General features: G+C 44.0%; 1 protein-coding gene across 2 annotated transcripts in view; it reads right to left on the bottom strand.

Annotated features, from left to right (window-relative positions):
* Dok5 (docking protein 5) overlaps window positions 1-19,664 on the bottom strand; it is a 154,427-nt gene extending 134,763 nt beyond the window's left edge. Inside the window, exon 1 of one of the 2 annotated variants that reach the window (XM_047542227.1) lies at window positions 19,337-19,664. In XM_047542227.1, the coding sequence (XP_047398183.1) occupies window positions 19,337-19,402 (66 nt within the window). In that variant the 5' untranslated portion in view covers window positions 19,403-19,664. The remainder of the gene's footprint in view (window positions 1-19,336) is intronic. The other variant, XM_047542228.1, reaches the window with a different exon arrangement.
* Window positions 19,665-24,622: the final 4,958 nt, after the last annotated feature.

The following is a 24,622-nucleotide window of genomic DNA, read 5'->3' on the forward strand; positions in this document are numbered from 1 at the left end:
ACTCCAACCACCTAGTCAAGTCATGTGGTCAGCCGTAAAAACTGAGGGGGTCTTGTTTGCATAACCTCGGTCAATCAGCCTGTGTCTTAATCCTACTCGTGCACACAGCAGTCTTTTTAAATTGTCCAGAGAGAACACACGCGAAGCAGCACACCTTACACTTAGTAACCGCCCCTCTTGAGGGCTCAAGTGGGATGTTCCAGCTGCCTGGTGGCAGAACACGCCCCTCACAGTCGGTGGCTGATGCCTGATTCACCCACACTTCCTCACCCACAGAACATCCCAGGCACTTCTGGGTGTATTTCTACCAGGGTAGGTACAGGGAGCAGAGCCGGCAGACACCAGCACCACGGCCATAAATCCAAACTCTCTTCAATTCTGGGCCATTTCTGTGACTCAGGAATAGAATACTGCACACCTCTTCGCACTTGCATTTCCTGAAGCTTTAAGAGGAGCTCAAACACAGGAACTTCAAGAATCAGGGAAGAGGGAAGGCAGAGATGTCAAACACAGGAAACTCGGAACGGCAGGCTAGAATCCTCATCCTCTCTCCGAAGAGAGTAACGCCCACAATTAAGCGTTGCCCCAAGAGTTAATCTAAGTTAATTAAATGCACCCACGCCCAACTTCAAGGTTCATGTTGTGGACCATGTGACCTTGGACAAGTCTTATTGCTCTGGACCTTCAATATCTTCACCCATAAAATGGGAGTCACCAGCAGTAACTAACTCTCCTCCACATGCCTAGAGATAGAACCTTTGCTAATCACACCAGTTATTGCTAAGCTTCCCATGATGAAGTTCAACCTCAGAATACTAATTCACAAAGCTCATAACTTCTGTCATTACTGCTATATTTCAACATCTGCAGGATAACAGACCACAACGACGGGGTAGTCAGATGACTTCATTCTTCCACAGAAAAACACTTACTTGGTTTAAGAGTCAAAACTTACAAAAATATTAAATTTTGGGAAACGAACCTTTATAAAATAAACTTGAAGGGACATAATCCTCTCCTTCCCCACTTTCTACTACTGCCTTAAGCAAAAGCCATTGGTTATACGATTTACAAAGTTCACCAGGATCCTGGTTCTTAAATATTTGATACAATTCTGCTACATATCACAAACACTAACATTTGCAAAATGATAGAGAAATCTTCAAGTGAACAAATCATCAAGATACATTACAACTGAAAATCAGCTTGATTTACTCTGAAAAATTGACTCAACTTCCTTTTCCCATTTGCTCAATCTGACCACAGAGTCTTAACGTCCAAAGTGGCAATATTAAACATACAGGGCATGAATCCAAACCCCATCTTTCTCTTTCGACAACCCAAGTTGCTATTGTTCCCTTGACAAACTTAGTATCATATCTAAAGAGACAATGCAATCTTCTAATTTATGACATGGAGAGAGATGTTGCTGAAGCCCCATGCTATCAATGCCCTTAATTAAAACAACATTAATAACGGTCACTAAAGGAAAATAAATTTCATTCTAGTTGTCAAGATGTTGTATAATGGTTGGGACAAAGCCACAATAATTATGCTAAGGTGCCTAGCTGCCTCTCCTGAGAAGGAAAATATACAGTGAAAGTGACAAATGGGTACATTTACATATGGATGAGCACGATCTGTCAGTCTCCAAGGTGTCACCAGATAAATACCAGAAAAGGTCAGGGACATTATTAGATGATGTTTTCCAGGACAACACAATATATGAATATATGCCCTTATCACGCAGAGAACAGATTTCCAATATATTTTAAATAAAGTGGGCTCATTTAAAAACTCTCATTTCCCAGTGGCAGGTCCTTATCTCTGGCCAATTAGGAGCCATAATATTTGTTTTTATCATGCTGCAAAAGGTATAAATGTGCATTGGTAAAGCAACCACACAGACAGCTAAATGAATACAGAAGTAGATTTTTTAAAGCATTTAAAAAAAAAAAAAAAAAAAGCTAATGACCACCCAACTTGCCTTATTTCAAACCATTGTCACTTCTTAGAAGAAAACCCAACCACTACTTAGATACCATGCCTTAGAATTCATTTTTCTTCAGCCTTATACTAATAGAGATGCGCACAAGGTCGTGCCCAAACAGTTCTTTTTTTCTGACATAGTCACAATATACTGGGATAATTTTCTACAAGATACAGCAAAGGGGGGAAGGAGAAGCCAGCCTACAAATTAATTATCCACTCATCCAGAAAGACTTCAAATTCATCCGAGGGTGACTTTTCACCTTACAGGTTATCACCTTCCAAACTTCCACTCAGTCCTTCTAAGAGACTTCTGCTATGCTTTGTGTCCCCTCCAAAGCCCATGTTGAAGCACACTCCCCCAGTACAACAATGTAAACAGACGTGGCCTTCAAGAGGTGACTGATCTGCGAGGGTTCTGCCGTCATGGGTGGATTAATGCTCTATATATCAGATTTAGAGGGATGTAATCCAGAGACTCAGGAGGCTGAGGCAGGAGGATTGCAAGTTCAAGGTCAGCTTCAGCAACTTAGTGAGATTGTCTCAAAATAACAAGTGAAAAGGACCAAGAGTGCAGCTCAGTAGTAGAGTAACACTGGGTTCAATCCCCAGTACTTGGGGGAAAAAAAAAAAAGAAGTCTAGAGGAAACCAAATAGGCTTTTTAAATTTTTTAATTTATTTACTTTTTGGCTCTTCTTTGTTTTTCTGCCATGTGAGGATACAGCATTCCTCCACTCCAGGGGTTGCAGCAAGGTGCCATCTTGGAAGCAGAGACTGGGCCCCCATTAGACACCAGGCCTGCTAACGCCTTGACCTTGGACTTCCAGCCTCTAGAATTGTGAGAAATGAATTTTTATCCTGTATGAATTACCCAGTCTGTAGTATTTTGTTAGAGCAGCACCAACAGACAAAATTAAGCCCTTTACCAACATTTTAATACCTTAAATTAATGTTTAATACCTTAAACATTTTAGATACCTTAATTATAAGAGTTTAGAAACAGCTGTTTAAAGAGTGAAGTACCTATATAAACCTCAAATGCAAGACTGTTTAAGACATTTTAAGTTGACAACAATTCCATCCTAAGTAGTACCTGAAGCAGTTCCTTCCCATGTTATTCATGATATTCATCCACTGGTTCATTAAGGGCCTTCTAAGCTCCTGGTGGTGTGGTTGGCTCAAGAATCCAAGTGAACAGCCAGGCAGGGTCTCCAGCTTTGGAACCTGCTTTGCAAAGCAACCTACAGGCTAAGAAATGCTGTATATTAACTCCTCCAGTTAGTGTCCACGACATCCCCATGAGATAGGAACTATCTCAAAAATGACACCATTTAGCTGAGGACACTGAGATCAGGAGAGGTTAAGCAACATGCCCAAAAGCAGAGTGAAGCAGTGACACAGAAAGATCTGTCCCCAACCTCTCACAGCCATTTGTGCTCTCAGTTCAAGGTTACAGACTCTCCAGCTTAAAAGTACAGTTCCGGGGAAGCCAGGGCCTTCAGAAGTCACGAAATCTCCCTCACCCTCCGTCTCCCCATCAATAAAGTACAGCGATCAAACCAATTAATATCAATTCTCTTTGCACTATGAAAGTCTACTTCTTCTTTTCTCTGACTGGAATATATGAACTGATATTATTTTTAAACATGGTATCCCTTAAATTTAACATAGTCTTCATTGCATGCCTTGTTAGAGCAAAGAATACTGAGAAACTTGAAAAGAACATATACTTTCTGTTGGTCTTTTCTCCAGTGAATACACCAATGCTTTTCTCAGTATGAAACTTTGGAAGATGAAATGGAAAACTGCTAATTCTAACTCTGGATGCTTAATAACTACCTAAAACCAAGATTACAAAATCCCTGGAATACATAACCTTAACTAGCAGAAAGTTGGCTCATTCTTAAAGTGAACAGTAGAGCCATCAGTCTCATGAAAGGGTTTTTTTTCATTTTTGGAAAATTCAAGCTCGAATATCTCTGAAAATTTAGTTTCAAAATTAAAGGTCAATAAAATATCCAACCCCCCCACCCCATCCCCCCAATGAATTTAACATCAGAAATTCATTTCTGAATAATAAAGAACTCTTCCAGTCCTGTGTCTAAAACTGTCCATCCCCTTAACAAGTAGCCCAGAAGCCTGGGAAATATACTTTCTTCTCAATCTTTAATCAATCTCAAAACATCTGCTGGTCCGCACACCTCTGTAACTCCATTTCTCCACTGATTACACAAACAGTCCCCAGAAATTACAGTCGCCCCATGGACCCAGCTATGAGGGAAAGAAATCAAACTGTCTCTTCTTGGTGACTGGGCTATTTCATGGTCAAATGCCCTGTCAGGATGAAAGTGGAATCAAATCCCTTGACAAAGGCAGTTCCTTCCCTCTGGGTTGCAACAAGCTGCAGCCAGAATTACCTTTTTATGATGGTATAAACAGGTTCTCAGGACGGAGAGCTATAATCAGACCTTTCAAGCAAAAAAACAAAAACAGAGCTCAAGTAATATGCATATAAATCTCACTACTGTTTATTGGAGCTTCTTCCTCCAGAAAAAAAATAATAATAATGGTTGATACTAATAATTTACCCCATCCGAATTCAATGTACTAAAGTATCTTCATTCAATAGATGAATCTATTGAAGAGATCAGAATGTTTTAACAATATAATAAGTTAAATAAGCCACCAAATTTCCATTTTATGAAAATTAAAGAACCACTACAGCTTTTAGAACACTGGATCAAAACAGGGAGCAACTATGGGTCACTAAATCAAGCCAGGTGCTTGTAAAAATTCTGGACGAGTCTTAGGAAAGTTGGGCTAAAGCTGCAGACACTCATTTACACATCATGGTGTTGCTGCTTTGAGTTTCCCAGGAAGCAGATCCTGGGAAGGAGATTCGCGCACAGGACATTTACTGAGCAGAGCTCTTGGGGTCACACGTTGGAGGAGTGAAGGGTGCAGGTCAGTGGTAAGGTGCTCTCAACAAGAGCCTCCCAGGAACCTGGGTGCTGGCAGAGCTGTCCCCAGCTGGAGCAGTGGTTGACTGTGGGCAAGGTCACAGGAAAGGGGCTCGGCTTTGGGCCCAGCAGCGCTCTGCAGTGCTTGGGGCGGGTGGGCTCAACAGCACTCCTGTTGGGGGGGATGCTGCTTCGGCCTGAAGGTGGGGTGGTGGGGTCCAGGAGGCACACTCTGATGCCCACCACCCAGGTCACGCCGGTCACTGTCAAGATTCCCAGTCAGGCCACGGATTCTGGCATGTCAGCCTAAAGGGAGAGGTGATGATGGTGAAGGAATGGGATTGCGATGGAAGGGCAGGTGAAGAGGACATGGGTAGAGGAGGGAGTGTCGGTCCCTTCCCGGAAGGCACAATGGAGCCCAGAGCTGGGGGAATAATCTCACTCACCACTCACTCCTCAACGGGAGAAAGAGCAAGAAGGAGGAGAAAAGCAAGCTGTGCCCCAGGGGGCTCACAAGCGAGTGAGGCTGAAACCAACAAAACATCACTTTAAAGGGACTTGAGCGTTAAGAGGAAATAATACAAGGCAGCACCACCCAGTGGAATCCTCCACGGTGGCAGAAACATTTTACATCGGTATAGTCCAACCTGGTAGCCGCTGGTGACCGCTTATGCGACTACACTTACAATGTGGATGGGACACTAAAGAATTGAGAATTATTTAGTCGATTTCAGTTTACTTAAATGCCATGTCCACCTATGGGTAACATGCCCTCCACCATGTAGATGGGGGCTGGTGTCAGGAAAAGCAGCAGCACATCAATGATCTCCCAGATGATTTTCAGGATGAGAAGGAATCAGAGAAGCAAAGAGGAGGGGAAGAAATTTCCAGTGAACAGAAAAACACAGACATGTTCAGGAGAACAAAGGAAAGAGCTGAGCCACGGGAGGATCAAAGGGCGATGGTCTACTCCTGCTGATGCTGGGGACTGGTGTGACACGGTGGGCCAGGCCAGCGGGGTCCACAGGGCAGTGTCTTGAGCAGAAATGAGGGGAAGCCCCGGAGAGCTCAAGCAGGGGCAGACAGGATCAGGCTGAATTTTTGAAGTGATCAATCTGCCACACACAGCACAGATTTGCAAGTGAGGGAATGAGCCAGGGAATGATGTTTGCTTGTGCACGCGTGCACACACGCACACACACACACACACACACACACACACACACTTAAACACACTCTGAGCTAGAACCAGGTACAACAAATACCCGTGAGTCTCCTGGCCCCATTGTACCGGTACAGTCTCCTAGAGGAACTCTGGTTCCATTATTGAACACTGTCAATGCATAACTTTGTAAGAGCAACTTGCATTTTAGGATTCATCTTTAGGTAGACATAAGCACGGGCCCAAGCATGCCCCTACTTAATTGTTTAAACAGCAAGAACAGGAAATTACCTGAAAATGCCTGCTATTTGTGCACTAATTAAATAAATCATGGCATAAACAAATAAACGAATGTTGAGCATCCATTAAAATTTTTGGAAAGTGTTCCAACATAAAATAAAAGGGGCAGAGAATACATAATGTGAACCCAAAGGTGTAGAACAAATTACATAGATGCCCACAGAACCACATGCGCATTTACATATGTCTGTGCAAAAAATCTCTGCAGATGTGCAAGAATCTGCTAAGAATGGTAATCCTGGAGAAGTGAGACCAATCTGTGGCAAGAAGGAAAATTTTTTCCTCATTGATCCTTTTGTACAATAGAATGTTCTATTTCTTAACATGTATATATGATGTAAAATATTAATTAAGATTATATATATATAAATGTTAAATATTGTAGCTGTCTATAGATGGATGTGTGTATATATACACATAAACATGTGCATGAGTTTTTGTAGATAGAATATGCCCTTCCCCTCTGACTCTCTCCATCCCTTCTCTCTCTCTCTGTCTCTCTCTGTCTCTCTCTCTGTCTCTCTCTCTCTCTCTCTCTCTCTCTCTTGTTCTAGGAATTATATTCTCCCCTTTTCTCAAACAAGGTAACTTTTGGAATCTAAAACACATAAAGCTTTTCAGTTCTTGTTTTGTCTGACACTCATTAGTTCGGGAGAGCAATCCAAGTTTTCTCTGCTGTCTTGAACTCAGGAAGCCGAGGGGACACTGGGGAGCCACCCTAGGGCCACACAGAACATTCCATGTACTCAGGTGTGCACTCGGCAGCCACAGTCACAGAGGAGGGGGCAGGAGAGGGAGAGAGGTCAGACCTTTATACCTGCGTCTAGCTGCCATGGAAGCTGGGTGAGAGCAGTTGAGTGACATGCTCTGGTCACAGCTGATGACCAGAGGCATCACAGGCTGAAAATCAGTTCCTCCTTATTCCATCCAGGTTCCTTCTGCACATGTCTGACCTGCCCTGGGGACGCTGGTGTGCATGCTACCAAAGGCCAACCAACAAGTCAGAGGACTGAACTCCACAGAACCCTTGGAGCGTCCTGGGATTTATGAATCTATGTTCTCTGCTGGGGTTTCTTGTCTGTTTTATCATTTAACACGGGAGCTCAGGGACGGAAGAGACTCCAGACTCAGCGAGGCCTGTGCTCCTTGATGCCTAAGGACAGCAAAGGCAATAGTCAGAGGTTGTGTCTAGCTACCAATTAAGGGATCTGTGTCACCTCCCATAACCCCTCCACCCTGCCACCCAGCTAGGCTCACCTGAAGCCTTTTACAAGATCAATCAGGTCAATGAAAAGGCAGGCTGGTGACATTAGTCAATAGGCATTGATCTGATCCAATAAAGGATAAACCTTTTCACCCAAGAAATACCGATCAAAATTTCACAGTTTAGATTCAATTTTTAAGAAAAAAATAGATACAGTGGCAATTAACATACAATTTATCTCATTTTCTACATGAATGATTTCACAAGTCTTTTTCCAAGAAGGTATTTTTTATTTTAATAAAGTAATAATGAATTATATGTTTCTAAATGTTTACTTAATACCTACTTTTTAACTTGGCTAAACATCATTTCTTAAAATAAAAAAAAGACTGCAAAGCTGAAAAGACTCTAATTATAAAATAGACAAAAATTTAGTCTCAATCTTCAGATAATCTATCACTGAGGGGTCCATTTCTCAGATAGCAGAGAGGAAAGAATTGCAAAGCTCTCCAAGCACCCAGTGGCCAGGGCAGGACACGGCTGGCTCATGCACTGTCCATGAGAGTCATGGACACCACCACGGCCATCTTCATACACACAAAACCCCTGGATGGTAAGTCCCATTTCTAAGGATTTGCTCACCTGTGGGCTCCCACTGGGGAGAGGGTGGTCTGCAGTACTGTTTGTAACAGAGAAAACAAAATGGAATTGCCCCAATGCTCCCAAAAGAGGTGCAACGTGGATTCAAATCTAGACCCTGCCACATAGAGCATTTTGTGACTTGAAACAAACCTCGACCTCTTAGTCACTCAGTTTTGTGATCTTTAAAATGGAACACCTATTCCACACACATATTTCATAATACGTTTTAAAAGAAGGAAAAAATGAATAAAGAAGATAGAAGAAAAAAGAAGATAGAATGAAAAAGTGAGCAAATATATAAGATAGGGCTATACACTGGATACTATCCAATTAACAAAAAGCACAATATAACGCCAAATAAGAAAAATGTGATTCTGCAGAATCCGTGGCATGCACATGATTGTACACACACACACGCGCGCACACACGTGCTCATACTCATGAAACTATAGATATGTAGACTATTCCGGAAAAGACTATTCACATTGGCGTTTGGGGGAAAACAGTTAGACGGTACTTGAATACAGAAATAAGAGGAAAACTTACTGTCCAGTGTTTAATCTTTACATCTTCAGATTTGTATAAGAACACACATTATCTATATAAAAGTCAAATAAAATTTAATCTTAATAGTGTCAGTCCAGACCTTTATCATTAATTGTTTGATTCTCTGATACTGAATTTGTAGATAATATCTTAAACAGAAACCATGAAAAATTCTAGAACATTCTACATCTCAGAGGAGAATCTACAACACAATTAGGAAGGATAAAGCCAGTTTCCTATTTGTCTTCTTGCATCTGAACATTACATTCTATTATTCTAACCTGAAGTAAAACTATTCATTCATTCAATCAATCAACTTTGAGCATTTTCTCTGGGCTAAGATCTGGAGACATAACAGTAAACTGGTCTCACAGACTGTATCCTAGTGGAAGAAATTAACCAATACATGTGGGGTGTGAGAGACCTGGCACAAAAATAAGAACATTAATTTAAATCCTATGCATAGACTAAAAAGGGACGTGGGGCACATCGCGCAGTGTGGGGGTCAGAGCAGGTTGGTCTGAGGCCAGAATCTGGATATGAGAGTCAGTGAGAAAGAGGAGAAAGATCAAGCCATCCAAGTCTTCCAAAGGACAAGCTCCTCAGGAATGTCTCGCACTTCTCACCACATTTTGTGATTTGAGTCAAACCTCAACCTTTTAGATATTCATCCATCCTAATCAAGGATGATGAAGACTACTTTAGTTTCTAGATAACCTCGGGACCTGGGGACACAGCTGATGGAAACCAACCTAGACTCAAAAAGTGGTTCTTTTGTCAATTCTCCAGAACATCTGCATCCTGGGACAAGGAATTCTAGAAACCAAGAAACTGTTCCCATGAGAGTCAGCCTGCCAGGGGAGTCAGAGAGGTAGGCTTTCCTGTAGGTTCTGAAATAAATAATTTATTTTTATTAGTAAACATGATGTTAAGATGATAAAACACACGTGAAGAGTCTAATTCCTCAGCTAAACAATGAACCTGTGATTAACTAAAGCTTGGAACTCAGTGCTAGTGTTTTAATTTGAGTCAGTCCATTCATAAGATGTTCGAGTTTCTCTTTCTACTAGCCACTGTCGCAAGCGTGGTATAGCTGAACAGGACAGCCAAGGGGCTTGGGCATCCTCCAGGTAAGTGTGCACAGGCCTCGGGCAGTGGTGACACACTGCAGTGACAGAGGAAACTTCTGTGAGCGGTGGACAAATGGGACTTTTTTTCCCTTAGAGGCCAGTTTTTAAGATATTTTGTGTAAAATAAAGCCCTATGGCAGTTGCAAGTGAAGAAATTTTTGGAAAATCTGATTTTAAAGGTTAAATATAACAGTGCTGAGCTTCCCAAACTTCATTCATGCCTAAGCCACCAACTGGATTTGCACTGTATCTGCCAAAGCCACATACCTTGATTTTTGCCCCTGCTTGGTTACACCTGCACTATAAATCAATTATCTTCTAAATCACCTCACCTTTTAAATTAAGTAAGCTTATTTTAAAAGAAAGCACTAAATTCTTATCTTAAACACTAACAGTATCGCTTGAAGGTAAATGTAAAATTTAGCATAATAAAAAGTTAATGAATGTAATGAAATATTGTTAATCTGATAACTTTGTACCTAAGGATGGTTCTTTCTCTTAAAAGGCTCACTAGCCATGAACTCTTGGAGCTGCAGCAAATAATAACTCTCTCATTTTATGATTCAGTGTTGTGTATTGCCCTAAAACTCTCTCTGTCCAGACCTGAAATTCTCACATCTGAACAACACTGCTAGGGTTAATAGGTATAAACATTGTGGCCAGCATTTTAACCAAAGGTCTGCTATTTTGGCTAATATATTCAACCCTTAATTTTCAAAGATGGTGTTTCATTATTTGAAACACTAGGTTAATTTATAACACTGGGTTCCTAAATAAATCCAGTGTTAAAAAATAATGTATCACTGAAGTCAACAGCAATAGGAAGAAGGGATGGTATGGGTCATTAGGAAAGACGGCTTTTCTGATGGGATATGAGTGGATTATTTACACTGGTTCATGTCTCTTATACATAACACACAACAGATACGCCTCAATGTTTTGCCAGTAAAAATAAAATCAATATTATGACCATTTATTGAGTTCTTACTATGAGTCAGGCACAAGATGAAGAGCTAGACACACTTATTTTTTGCAAAAAGTATATAATTATCCTCATTTTTATATCTGAGGAAATTGAAGATCAGGATAAAATAAGCAATTTTCTACAGAGCCAATGAGCGCGTGGCCAAGTTGAGGTTCAAAGTAGTGTGAGTCCCAAACTTACGCTGTTTCTACCACGGAAAATCTAATGCACTCAATTCAGTTATAAATATGCTAAAAAAAAAAAAATGAGACAGTACTTCTAGCAATAGTTACAGACAATATTATTCTGAAATTTCCATTGAAGGCAAAGGAATGAATGACAATAGCTAAATAATTTTGAAAACAGAAGAAACTGGGAGGAATTAGTTTACCTTGATTTGAAACAGCTGCAGACAGACACAGGACACATTGCTATGCACATGCAGGGGTATAGGACAGGGGAACAGAACAGAGGCCTCAGGAGGGGACATGCACAAACCCACTCAAGAGAAAAGCCAACCTTCTCAATGATGATTCTGGAGCAACCCATTACCTGCAGGCAAAAAATGAACCTCAACTTAAAATATACCTTGTACATGAACTCACATGCATGATGGGCTTGAAGGTAAAAGAAAAGACTATAAAATTTTTAGGAAAAAAAAAAAAATCTTTGGAATCTTGAGCAGACAAAGAGCACCAAAAGTATGATCCACAAAAGGAAAAAAAATTAATAAACTGGGCTTCCTCAAAATTCAAAACTTCTGGGTTGGAGATATAAATCAGGGGTAGACTACTTGTTTAGCATGCATGAGACCTTGAGCTCAATACTCAGTACTGAAAAAAAATTTTTTTTAAACTTTTGGTCCATGAAAGACCATGCTAAGAAAATGGAAAGGGAAAGTTCCTGACAGAGAAAGTTATTTGCAAATCATAATCAGAAAAGAGATAAGTGTCTAGAATATATAAAAACTCTCAAAACTCAATAGTTGAAAGACAACCTCTGACACCTTATGGAACTATACGTACAGACGGCAAGGGAGAACACAAGAAGATGCCTGAATTGACCACCCAGTAGGGAGATGCAAAGTAACACCACCGTGAGTATCACCGCACACTCCGCAGCACCCAAAACTGGTGACCAGGATGCAAACAAAATGCAAATGGCACAAGGGTTCAACAGTGTCCTAAAACAACAAAACCTGCAACTGCCACACAGACCAGCAAGGGCACTCCTGGGCACTCATCTAGGAGGAAAACATTCTCACGGAAACTGCACCAAGGTTTAAATCAGCCTTCTTCACAACAGCCAGGCGTTCTTCAACAGGTGACTGGCTGGACCAACCACATCACAGTCACACCAGGGAACACTGCTCGGCAGTAAAGAGCAAACTCTGAAATCCACAATCTGATTGGCTCTCCAGAGAACTACTGTGAGAGAAAAAGCAATCCCAAATGGTTACATAATGTCTGGTTCCATTTACGTAACATTCTCGAAATGACAAAATTATTAAACTGGAAAACAGACTAGGGGCTGTCAGGCATTTGGGATTATGCAGGGCAGGGGAGCAGCAGGGGGGCTAAGGAAGGGTCCTGGGGTGAGGGAAATGTTCTGTGTTTTGACCAACATCAGTGTCCTGGTCTTGACGCTGTATTATAAAGTTGAACCAAGTCATCCCTAGGGCAGCCAGGTAAAGGTCCTGGCCTATCTCTCAGGGACTGTTACAAATGCATTTGAACCTGCAATCCTCTAAAAAGAAAAAGTTCGATTTTTTATAATAAGACAGGGATTCTTAGCTCCAGAAAGGAGCCGGGGAGGACCTGGAACAGGATTCCAGACCTCTGTGGGAATCTGATGCAGGCCACGATGCATTTACTGCCCCAGGGAAATCACACAGGTCCTTGCCCTGGAGCCTGGCTCCACTCCACTCGAGAGCACAATACGCATGGGAGCCTTTATGTCCTCTGGGATGTGGGACACTTGCGGAGGCTCAGAAAACTAGTAAGACAGGGACAGCCCCCGACTGCTCCACCAAGATCAGCTTCCAAGTCCTTATCCAAGATGCAAGCCGTCTGCAGTCTGGGAAGGAGCTATTTTAACTCCAGCATTCACATATATCTTGTGGCATTTTGAAACTCACAACTTTATTTTGAATTTCACAGGAATGGGGGTTGCAGGAGGAAGGCACCACAAGCTCTTCCTGAGCTAAAATCTCCAAAGGTTTCCTTTCCACCTGACTTGCACCAAATTCCTAGAGTAAGAGAAAGTCAAATGTGCCCTTCCTTACTCTTCAAAAATGGTTCCTCCTGCTGATACCTCTTCTCTTCAGTACTGGTCCCATTACTCAGATTCCAGCCCACCCTGGCGTACTGTGCATGTGTTAACCTCTGGTGAAAAACCACAGGCCCAAAATGAGGCTGCCAGCTTCCTGAGGGTAGCAACTGTGTCTGTCTCATTCAAGGTCTGAACACTCGTAGGCTCTCAATAAATATTTGATGAATGATAAAAAAACGACAGCAACTAGATCCTAAATAAAAACTAAATTCTTCAACTACCAAAAATAAATAATTCCTCCTGAAAACTACAAAGCTGCCTGACATATAACTATTTCTACTGTTCTAGTGAACATGATCTTAAAAGTACCCTGGCAGATGTGGGGATATTATCCTATCCATAATTGGGCTTATGTCAACACACAAAGCCACACAATTGACCATTCATTGCTTAAATCAGAGTTGGTGAAGATGAGGAAGGCTGAATCTATGCATGATGACTCCCATTGCCCACATGGCCATCCAGGCAAAGATGCCTAAGACATGGCGGAGAGGCCTTTTTGACAGTGGGTACCCCCCAGCAGGGAAGCCCATCCAAATGAGGAGACACTGAGGAGCTTGGGCCTTCACACCCTATCTGGCCATTCGTGTCTGGACTGGAACAGTGTGCCCAAAGCCTCTTGTCCCAGAGGAAGATAAGCAGCACTCTGTGTGTCTTACAGCGGTGTGTGTATCTGTATGTGTGTGTACGCCAAAACAAAACAACATGACGAGGGCACAAGATGACTCTTCTGCAGCTGCAATGTTCATATTGTTAGGACTTTGTAATTGTGTCACAAAACACACTGATCCCCAAACATGAAAATCTGAAAACTTCCTGTCCAGCACATTAGGTCAGGGGAAACAGGGAAAGGGAGGGATCAGAACATCTTTCTTCCTAGACAGTTGGCCATCAACTGACCACCAATCCATCCACGCGGAAGACTCCAAATTAAGAGCAACACCTCCTAAGCTACTGAGTTCACTCAAACCAAAGCTTCACTGAGAGCTGCACCTCCTTATGAGGCATGTGGCCACTTACCTGAAGACCAAAAAAGCCTCCCAGGCCCTGGGGCACATACCTGTAATCCCAGCATTCAGGAGGCTGAGGCAGGAGGATCCCAAGTTCCAGGTCAGCCTCAGCAACTTAGACACTGTCTCAAAACAAAAAATTAAAAGGGGCTGGGAATGTGGCTTAGCAGTAGAGCATTCCTGGGTTCACTCCCCAGCGCCACACATACTCAAAAAAAAATTCTTACAAAGGCCAACACACCTATACTCAGCTTCAGTGGCAAGCAAGAGTTATGTTTGTACATTAATTATTTCATGGTTATTAAGTTTGTTTCCCTTGCTAAGCAGCAATTTCTTTGAGAATAGGAGTCCCTGCCATAGAAGCTACTACTAATAAAACCATCTAAGTAGCACTGTGTCCAACAGCACTGGTAGCAGGAGGGAGAGCAGTAATAAACGCTAATTGGGTTTTTATTGTGTCAAGCATTGTGTTAAGCCCTTTACGACAAGCATGCATTAGGTGGGTATTAAGAGTCTCCTGTTTTTAGAAGACTGAGGCTTTATGCACATCTAAAAGCTCACTAGAAGCCTACTCCCAGTCACTGAGCTAGGGTTTAGAGGCAGTCTTCTGTCAGAGCCTCTGCGGCTCAACACTGCACAGTGGCAGGTCCTCCATCCACCAGTTCACTCAACGGAGCTTGGTCAAGGGCCCACTGTGCCAGGCCCTGGAAACACAGCTAGGATTAAAGGAAAGAGAAATCCCAGCCCTTGGGGAGATTCTACGCTCTAAGGGATACACAGGTAATAAACACATAAAATACACAAACTAACACGTGAGGCAGTGGTAAACCTAGGGATATCAGAGAAGGGGATATCAAAATAGGGTGGTCTGGGAGGCCTTGCTGAGAAGGTGGCATTGGAGGAGAGGAGGCGTTCCAAGCACAGGGAGCAGACAGAGACAAAGTGATGAGTCATCCTGGCCTTTAGGGTCTCAGCAGCTCAGGTGACATGATCTGCCTAGTTTCCAAGCAGCACTTTGGTTGCTGTGTTGGGGACAGACTGGAGGGAGTGAGGGTGCAGGCAGGGAGACTGGCAGTTACTGCAACATTGTAAGGAGAGAGGACGGGTGTTTGGCCCAGGGCAGCAGCAGAGGATGGTGGGAGCTGTATTCTAGATACACTTCAGAGACAGCCCACCAGCTTTCTTCAGGGACTGGTTACAGTGACACAGCAAGACAGCAGGCTTCTGGGCTTGTTCGCTTGATGGATGAATGGATGACTGGCTTCTACTTGGGTGGCCATAATGCTGAGACCGCTAATGACTGAGCTGGAGCCCACCCCAGCAGAAGGTATGGACGAAAGAACCATGTTTGCATGCATGAAGTTTGAGACCTCTGTTGGATGTCCAAGTGAAGACAGAGGGTAGAAAGGAGAATTTGAGTAGAATTCAAGTAGTCCAAGATGAGAAGTTTATGGTAGACAAGAGCAAAGAAAGGCAAGTAGCCGAGGGAGTGACTAGAAATGAAGAAAACAGGTCCATATTTAAGTTCTGAGACTTGCATTATGGATAAGCCAGCACAATTATTGACTGGAAATTTTTCTCCATTGCAAGGAAAGATACCAAGTGAAGACCATGAATACCACCACCCACCTACATAAGCCCTCTGCAGGATGGTGTGTAAACCGCCTGTTTGACCACTCATCTAAGAAGAAATGTTCAGGGTCTTCTGAGAATTAGTCAGATAATTATAGACATCTGCTTCCCCTCCCCACTCAACTCCCCGGACAGTAGCATCAACATCCCTGAACAAATGCTGTGCCCAGGGCACCACGTGAGACCCCCACAAACCAATGCAGAAGAAGCTAGGGAATTCAGATGTGCACACACTGAGACTTTCAAATTAAATGAGCTGAATTTCATTAAGCTTTCTGGTGTTTAGAGAAAACAGTAAGCTTATACGTGCATATTTGTTTATCACTTACAAAGTTTAGGATCTCAGTGAAAGGTGAGCATTTATCTTTGACATACTTAAATGAAGGTGTTCTTCGAATATTTCCTGTTCTACTGAAAAACCACTTGATTACATAAATGCATCATATATGTGTGCGTGTGTGTGTCTTTTGTAAAAGCTTCATCCAATGAAAAATTCTAGAACTGCATAAACATTTATGCCTTTTTTTTAATTTTTTTTACCATTAGGAAGTGATAAATGTCTGAGGAGCTAGACATGTTTACCCTGATTTAAGTATTACACAATGTATACATGTACCAAACACCACATGGTACTCCATAAATATGTACAATTTTTATGTTCTCATACATCACTTAAAATAAATTTAAATAATAAGAAATTATGCCTTTGGACACTTATACACAGATAAATAAGGAAATCAATAATCCCTATAAACCTTCACCAACCCTAACTCTTTGAAAAGACAATAATACAATCAGAATCAAGCTCTAAGCAGTCATTGGGGTTCAGAGATATTATCTTATTGAATGCCCCCAAGAACATCAGTAAAGAGTGTAAACCGTATAAACTAGAAAACTGGAAAGTCAAGGGTCACAGGGCCAAGAGTACTACAAGCAGAACTCGTTCCAATCTCCTCATTTTCCAAACCTGAGGGAACATTCCTTCATACAACAGCTGCTTACCATGAAATGCTGTTTTCTTGTTTAATTATAAGCCCTCCCAAACATGGTTATAATCCACAGACGCTTGTCTGGATTCCATTAGTAAAGCCTCTGTCATGTTAGCTCCAAGGAGGGTTATGAAGTGCAAGGTCATGCATGCATCAGGTCCCACACTGCGCCCGGCCACAAGCACTTGGTGCATGTCACTCTGGGCCAGGCCTAACACCCTCTCTCTAGACTCATTCCAGGGCCCAGAATGTACATTCTGCAAGCTCTTCTGGGCTATAAGCAGCCTAGGTTAGCATCACTTACATCCCTGACTTTGGATAGAGGGTCCCTTGACATTTCCCCACAGCATCCTTCACCATTACTGGCAGCCTCCAACAAAACTTTAGTTTGCACCGTCTTCTGGCAACTATGAAATCCACTTCCTCTGTGAAGTGTATCAAAAGAACATTTTTTAAAATGAACTATTACTAAAATCAATGTTAACAAATGAGATCAGATCAGATTTATTTGAATCATATTTTTGACCTTTTCTCTCCATGAGCAATAACTATAATTCAGTGAATAGCCTCATATCTTTTTGAGTATCAACACAGATAAAATGAAAAAAATCTTGGTAGAGTGCACTGCTCACTGGTATTCAAAATGCTCTAAAATATGAAACAAATGTAGACTAAACTATATTACCTTCCCTTCTGCTTCAAATATCTGTCCATAAATGTTGGCACACATAGGACTGTATTTGTCAGTTATCATAGGACAGAAAAAATAACCTCAATTGCCACAAACTCAAAAGGAATGGTAACCAGTTTTTCAAATAAGTCACCATGTGTCACAACTTGGCATAAACTCTGATCCTTATGAATAATTCACACTTTGTGCATTAATAATGCATGTCCTATTTCTGTTGGAATGCTCCCTAGCAGAATGAGTGTCTATCACCAATTCCCTCAGTTGACAGGATGGAGTAATGTAAAATTAGAATGATGTTTTTTTTATTATTGCTCCCTTTAAAATTGTAACACTTGGCTGGCCCATAGGGTTATGAAACATACGAAATTCCTGTTACTTCTTGCCCTTTACATGGGACTCACTCGGTTAGGTACCCCAGCACTTGCTCTTGCTGATAAGAGTAGTTGCAGAGCAGAAACTTTGGCAAAGCTAGTAGAGATTGGGTAGTTCTATTACATTTCTCCCTAATTATATATTTATGCATTCACAAAAACACAGGGTGTAATTGCTAAAACATGGTAACCAGCCGGGGGAAGGGGGAGGGAGAGAAAAAAAAAAGGCCAAACAAATTGGCAAGGTTTTCTGATAGAGATGTTTTTCTCCAACCAGGCATTCTTCCCTAGCTCAGCTTACTACTGTGAAATTTCTTTTTGATTTTCAGTAAAATTATCTGGTACATTAAAAAAAAAAAAAAAAAGTCCAAAGACTGAATAAAAGAAAGATGCCAAATGACATGTTTGTAGAGTGAGAGATTCAACTTATCACCCTGAGTAGGGCCACGCCATTTCATAAGGACATTTGGTATTTTAGGCTTTATTGAACTTTCCTCTTCATCCCCCACCGCCTGGCCACAGGCTCACCCAAGTGCAAACCATCCACCAAAACAGCCACAATACCGGACACAAAGTAAAGAGAAATGAGGTAGTTTGATATTTAAAAAAAAAAAAAAATTCCAGTATCCTTTCCTCCCTCCAGAATTTCTTCACTATCACTCAAGCCCAAAGAGAGGCAGGACTTCTGAAGTCTCCCCAAATGAGCAGAGAGGGAGTTCAGGAAAGGAGCCATCCTGTGTCAACATCTGTCCCTAGGTGCCCTCGGCCTCATTCATTCTTCCTGTGGATCCTGCTAGGAAGCGCTTGCTCAATGCCAGGTATCACGTTCCGCTGGGTCTCCACGGCATTCCCGCAACGGAAATCCGCCGCCCAGGTCAGGACCAGGGAGAACTCGGATCTGGGTATCTACCCGGAGCTGGCCCGTTCAGAGGCCAGCCCACTCCGCCCGCCGACACCTGGGTGAGTCACTGTCCAGCGCCGGGTCCAAGAAGCCCTTCTGCTTGGCAGAAGCCGCCCCCCGGGGTCAGAGGGTCACTGCCCTTGCTCACATCGTCCCCGGAAAAAGTGAAGTTGGCGGCGAGTGGGACGAGGGGCACCGGGGGCATCCGGCAGGCTGGGCACCCCCGCCGGCTTCTCGCCTCTAACTCCCATGGCTACCGAGAAATATTTATGTCGAGCAGATGGGCTCCAGTGGCCACCGTGGCCACCAGCAGAAAGCCCAGTCATCCGAGGGATAAAGATAGACCACCGCATACCTAGACGCCGGCCTCCCCGCGGCAGCCCCGGCAGATGTGGACGCCGGCTGCGGAAGCCCCAGCGCGACCCACCGGCCAGCTCCGGCCACCTCGGGGATGCTGGCGAAGGACAGAGACAATCGAACCGGCGAGCAGAGCAGCAGAGGGTCGATACTTACCCCTAGGCGCCTGCTCCGGATCCTCACGTACCCTTGCTTCACGATGTCGTTAAAATTGGAAGCCATCCCAGACAGCCAGCAGGTGACCCCCGTGGCCCAGAGCGCGCACCCCAAGGGGCTCCGGGGAAGGCTTCGGGCAGGGGCAAGAGGAAGAGCGGGGGCAGAAAGTTGCAGAGGCGAAGCTGCTCGGCTGCGGCTCGGCCAGGCGTCAGGAGGCGCGCATCACTTTCCGAGTCCCCCAACCCTGAAAGTGGGCGGCCGGCTCGCAGCCACTTTGGGGAGCGCGGCGCCGGGAGGCGAGGCTGGAGCGCCGGCGTCAGCTGACTCCACCCCGGCCGGCCAGGGGGAGGAGCGCGGCTGCCGAGGGATCCAGCGGCCTCTCGCGGCCGAGGAGGAGGAGGAGGAGGAAGAGGATGGAGAGGTGAGCGAAGGGGCGGGGGGCGAAGAGCAGGAGCCCTGCGGGTCCCGGCGCCGGGCCGCGGCCACCCAGGAGCAGAAGCTCAGGCGCGCGCTCGCCCCCTCCCCTGCCCCGCCCGAGCGCGCCCCAGCGGCCCTCGCACCTTGCCCACTGCCTGCCCAGGCGACGCGCCCCCTCCTGTTGCTAGGGTGACTTATTTTAAGAGGAAATTTCACCCTTTTCCAGACGCCGCCATCCCCACCTCTCCCTTCCCCAGAAGAGCTGACACTGGGTGCATTTGTCGGGGGAGGCAGGGTAGCCCTGGTTCGCCTTGACCTTGGCTGTTCGTCATGGCTTAAATGGAAAGCATCCTGCGGTTTCCTTGACGTCTAAGATCCAGGCCTTCATGGTATGATTTGTCACGTTTGTCTCCTTTGATCCTGCCTTTCTCACGGGACTATAAGTTTTCCAGGGACCAAGACTTAGGCCTCATTACTGTCCCCAAAGCCTGGCCCTAGAGTAGGTGCTCAGTAGATTCTTAGTGGTTATCAAATGGCCACGTCGGTTCCAGGCACTGTTCCAAGCCCTTTGCAAGAATTAACTCATTTGAACTTAAACTGCCCTGCACCCTTTGAGGTAGGCACTCCCTGGTGTAAATGCCAGGTCCATGAACTCTCCATCAGCAGAGCGCACCCTCCTAACATTAGCCATACTGTAAATATGCCTGTAAAATAAATGCGATTTTCTACTCACCAGCTCCAGGCTGAGACACATTCCTGGGGACATGAGTTGATCGCCGCTAACATTTACTGAGCACCAGTCTGCTGGATATTGTGCTCAATTTGTCAAGGGAAGAATGAATTCGAGGCTAGCATCCATGTTTCACACAAACTGATGCTCAGCAGTGTAGGCCCTGGGACTTGTCCTGGGTCCCACACTGGGCACTCAGAGCCAGGATGGAAGGGAGTGGTGTGGCCCCCAGCTCTGCTCCCACACACTGTCCTGTGCCTCTTGAAGAGCAGGTGTCCTGGGGGAGGGAGTTACTACTATTTGGTCTCCAGGGAAGACCTTTCTCACTTGTGCTGTGCCCAGAGGCAAAGGAGATCTTGACAGTTAGACCATTTTTGTTCAGTGGAGGTGACCAAAGCAAGGCTGAGTGACCTGTGGTCAAAGCTACTGAGAAAATGATCCATCACTCTAGTGGATTATTTGGACTGATGACATAAAAAGCTTTCAACACCAAGATTATAGGAGCTTCCCCTTCTCATCAGAAATGCAGGCTTTTAGACACCCTGGTTTGGTGGGTGTCAAAGAAGAGACTTACCCAATGCATCATAGGAGAATTGAGACTAAACTGGGACAATCAAAAGGCAAATAATCTGACAGGGAGAACTTCGTTTTCACAGAATAGCAAACCATCTGCTCTGTCTTCACTTGCCCTTCTATGAAAAAAGGATTCTTTAAATCTCTCACCAAAAGAAGAGAAAATGGTGAAGTCACTTGAAAAGCTGTTTTTGAAGGGTAAGAACTTAAAAAAAAAAAAAGAAAATACTATCCATGGTAGCCATGAGATAGAGGTGTTCATGGAAGGAATGTGTCTATCACATCATCTGTAGACCAAATCTACAAGATCATAGAAACAAAGGATGAAGAAATTAAGACATAAGGAGCTTGAACTGAATAGCTCACAATAACAGAAAAAATAATTGAGAAAAACAGGTCAAGGAATCCATCCCTTGATAGTTAATGTTGAGTATAATAACCATCCATAAATAATTAAACTAGAAATGAAGAAATTAGAATCAAACTAGTAAGAAACTAGATATGAGGAAACAACATTTTTTAATTTCAAGATTGAGTCCAGCATATGCATTTGTTTGGTAAAATCAAACTGATAATACATGAAAAATATAGACTGTCATATGCCAGTCACAGGACAGCGCCTTAGATTTCTTCAAATTATGCTACATGCCATGGTGACACAAAGGGAAAGGATCACAGAGATGCACCATATAGTAGTGCTCATTGAGTTGAGTTGTATCATACACAACTTGCACAACTACACACAGCCATATAGGCACACAAAATTCAGTTTCACTAGAGATAAGTCTAACACAAAAATATTGCTATTTCAATCCCTGCTTTCATTCAATGACTGCATTTCTGTTTGCATCCTCAGCATCTGGATTCCCTCCATCTAATAATGGTAGCCATTTTGATTTTGAGCATTGCCTTCCTTATGATACTTGGTGGTTGGTTCGGACATGGGCACGTGGCATGGCTCAGGTTAATGACTGACAGTTTATTGGGTTACTGTAGCTGAGTACTGAGACACAGACTCCCTCCTTTGGTTAGAATGCAGCCTGGGTGGAAGCAGCCCAGGAGCTACTGGCTCCATCACGAGACAGTAGGGGAGGACTTATCCAGGATCAGGGAGCTCACAGAAGAAGCAGAATGAAGAACTAAAGAGAAGCAAACCAAGCCCTGGTGACACCATTAGAAACCCAGGAACATCTTATGTTGTTGAAGTAGACACAAAGCTGGTATAACAACTAGACCCCAAATGCAGTGCCTTCAGTTGCATAAGAGTTGACTAGTTTCTCATGTAACAGTCCAGGCTGAACAGGGAGGACGCTTGCTCCATAAGGTCCAGGGACCAGGCTTACAGGTCAGCCTGCTTCTTAGGACGTGATTTCCACCCTCCAGCTAGTAATGTCCCAAGAAGGGGCAAAAGAGCAGGCAGGGAAAATAACCTCCCGATGAATGTGATTTAGATGTTGCAAACATGTCTTTCTCTCATATCCCAAGGACCACTATTTTACCACATGACCACATCTCCATCCAAGGGAGATTGGAGAGTGTTGCCTCCATTTGGCAGGGTTCTAGAAGGACAAGAAGAAAATGAGTTGCAAACGGGTGGGTCGGTGAGCTGAGCTTCCACGCATGGGACCTTGAGAGTGCACAGTACCTGAAATCTCCCATTCTGGGCTCTTCACTTACCTCATGCGAGTGCTGGCCCTGATACCACCCTATTACAAAAATATTGATTAAACAGAAATGAATTGTGTTCAAAAGAGAATACAGAGAGCCATGCTCTTCTGTGTGGACATCTGGTTGATCTGACACAAAATGATATCCTATACCAAGTCGGAACCCTCTCCGTATAGCACTGCGAGCCAGAAACCAGTGCAGGGCTCACTCTGCCCACCACCTTCAGAGCAGAAGTCTAGTCCAAACGTGTAAACCACTCCTGCCCTGCCCTCTTCATTCCCCTCAACCCACTCTTATTATTCTTGTTATTACTATTATAAATAGCATTGAGCAGCTCTGGGCAAAAAATTATACCCAGAAGTCCAGAGGCTTCTGCGCTTTCCTGGAGCAGGTGACAGGCTCTCAGTCTCTCACGCTTTGCCAGAGGAGTCTGTATTTTCACCAAGTGCCACAAAGCACCCAGGCTGAGGCTGGCACAGCACTTGTCCAGTTCCGTACCAAAAATAACTTCAGCGTTGGCCCCACCGCCTGCTGCTGCCAGCAGGAGGGTCACAGAACCATATGCAACCTTTCCTCTAGCGAGTCGCGGCTGCACTCATGAAAACAGTTTGACTGTCACCAAGGAGGGGGTGTCACTCCATGCAGGGACTTGCCTCCACCAGCCCTCATCCAAATAAAGGAGAAGGACTGGAGCATGACTCCAAGAGGGTGGGAGGAAGCCTGGATCAGGTGTGCTTCCCTGACCCAGTTTCTTCTGTCCTACACTCAGCATGTATTTATTGAGTACATGCTATGGGCAGGGATTGCACACAATATACCTACACACACACACACACGCACACACACACACACACACACACACACACACACAGATAAATAAGGTTGCAGTTCCCATAGAGCTTATATCCCAGTGGAAGCAGCAAAAATAAAGAAGTAAATAAACAACTTGAATAGCCATAGGCGGTGATGGACAGGCCATCAGAGGTGTGCTGTACAGAGAGCAGCAATAAGGAGAATTCTTTTTTTTTTTTCACTGAGCCACAGTCCAACCCTTTTTCAAATATTTTACTTAGAGGCAGGGTCTCACTGAGTTACTTAGGGCTTCACCAAGTTGCTGAGCCTGGCTTTGAACTTGCGATCCTCCAGTCTCAGCCTCCTAAGCCACTGGGATTACAGGCGTGCGCCACCGTGACCAGCAAGGATGACTTATTCTTCATGCTTATGCTGAGTATTTTAAGTCTAATTTTTGGCAGGAGATGATAGAGGAGAGGGGCAGGGAAACTTTTTCCAAGGAGATGACCTTTAAGCTGCGATAGGATACATGAGAAGAGGCTCCAGGAAAGGTCAGGGAAGTGCGGTCCAGCTGCAAACAGTGTTGTGTGAGGCGGGGACGCAGGGAAGGGCGCAGGCAAGGCCAAGGAGCTGGGGCAGGACAATGGTCCACGCCCAGAGAGGAGGGAGCAGGCGAAACAGAGACATAGAGCTAGAAAGGAATAGCGCAGCCCCGTCCTTGAGGGTCACAGCAAGGAAATTGTGTCATATTGAGAAGGAGGAAAGCATGAAGGGACCTCTGATTTATATGTTTTAAATATTGTCCTGTCTGATGAATGTTTTAAAAATGAATTAAAGGAAGCTGGAAAAGAAATGGGTGATCATTTAAAAATCCACTTCTGAGATGACCCAAAAACCTTTAGAAAAAGAGAAACAAAACTGCTGATGAGATTGTGGGTTCACATCAGCTGGAAGAACCGCTCTGAGCAGTGCGGGAATGGCGATGGAAAGCAGAGCCTCTGACAAGTGCTCACCTTCGTCCTTGGCCATTCGCGATTTCCCAGTGCATCCCAAGATGCATCCACCCAGTTAGGAGCTGTGCACCACAGCCTTGCTCCTGGAGAACA

This window comes from Sciurus carolinensis, chromosome 2, assembly GCF_902686445.1.
Source record: "Sciurus carolinensis chromosome 2, mSciCar1.2, whole genome shotgun sequence".
Taxonomy (NCBI): Eukaryota; Metazoa; Chordata; class Mammalia; order Rodentia; family Sciuridae; genus Sciurus; species Sciurus carolinensis.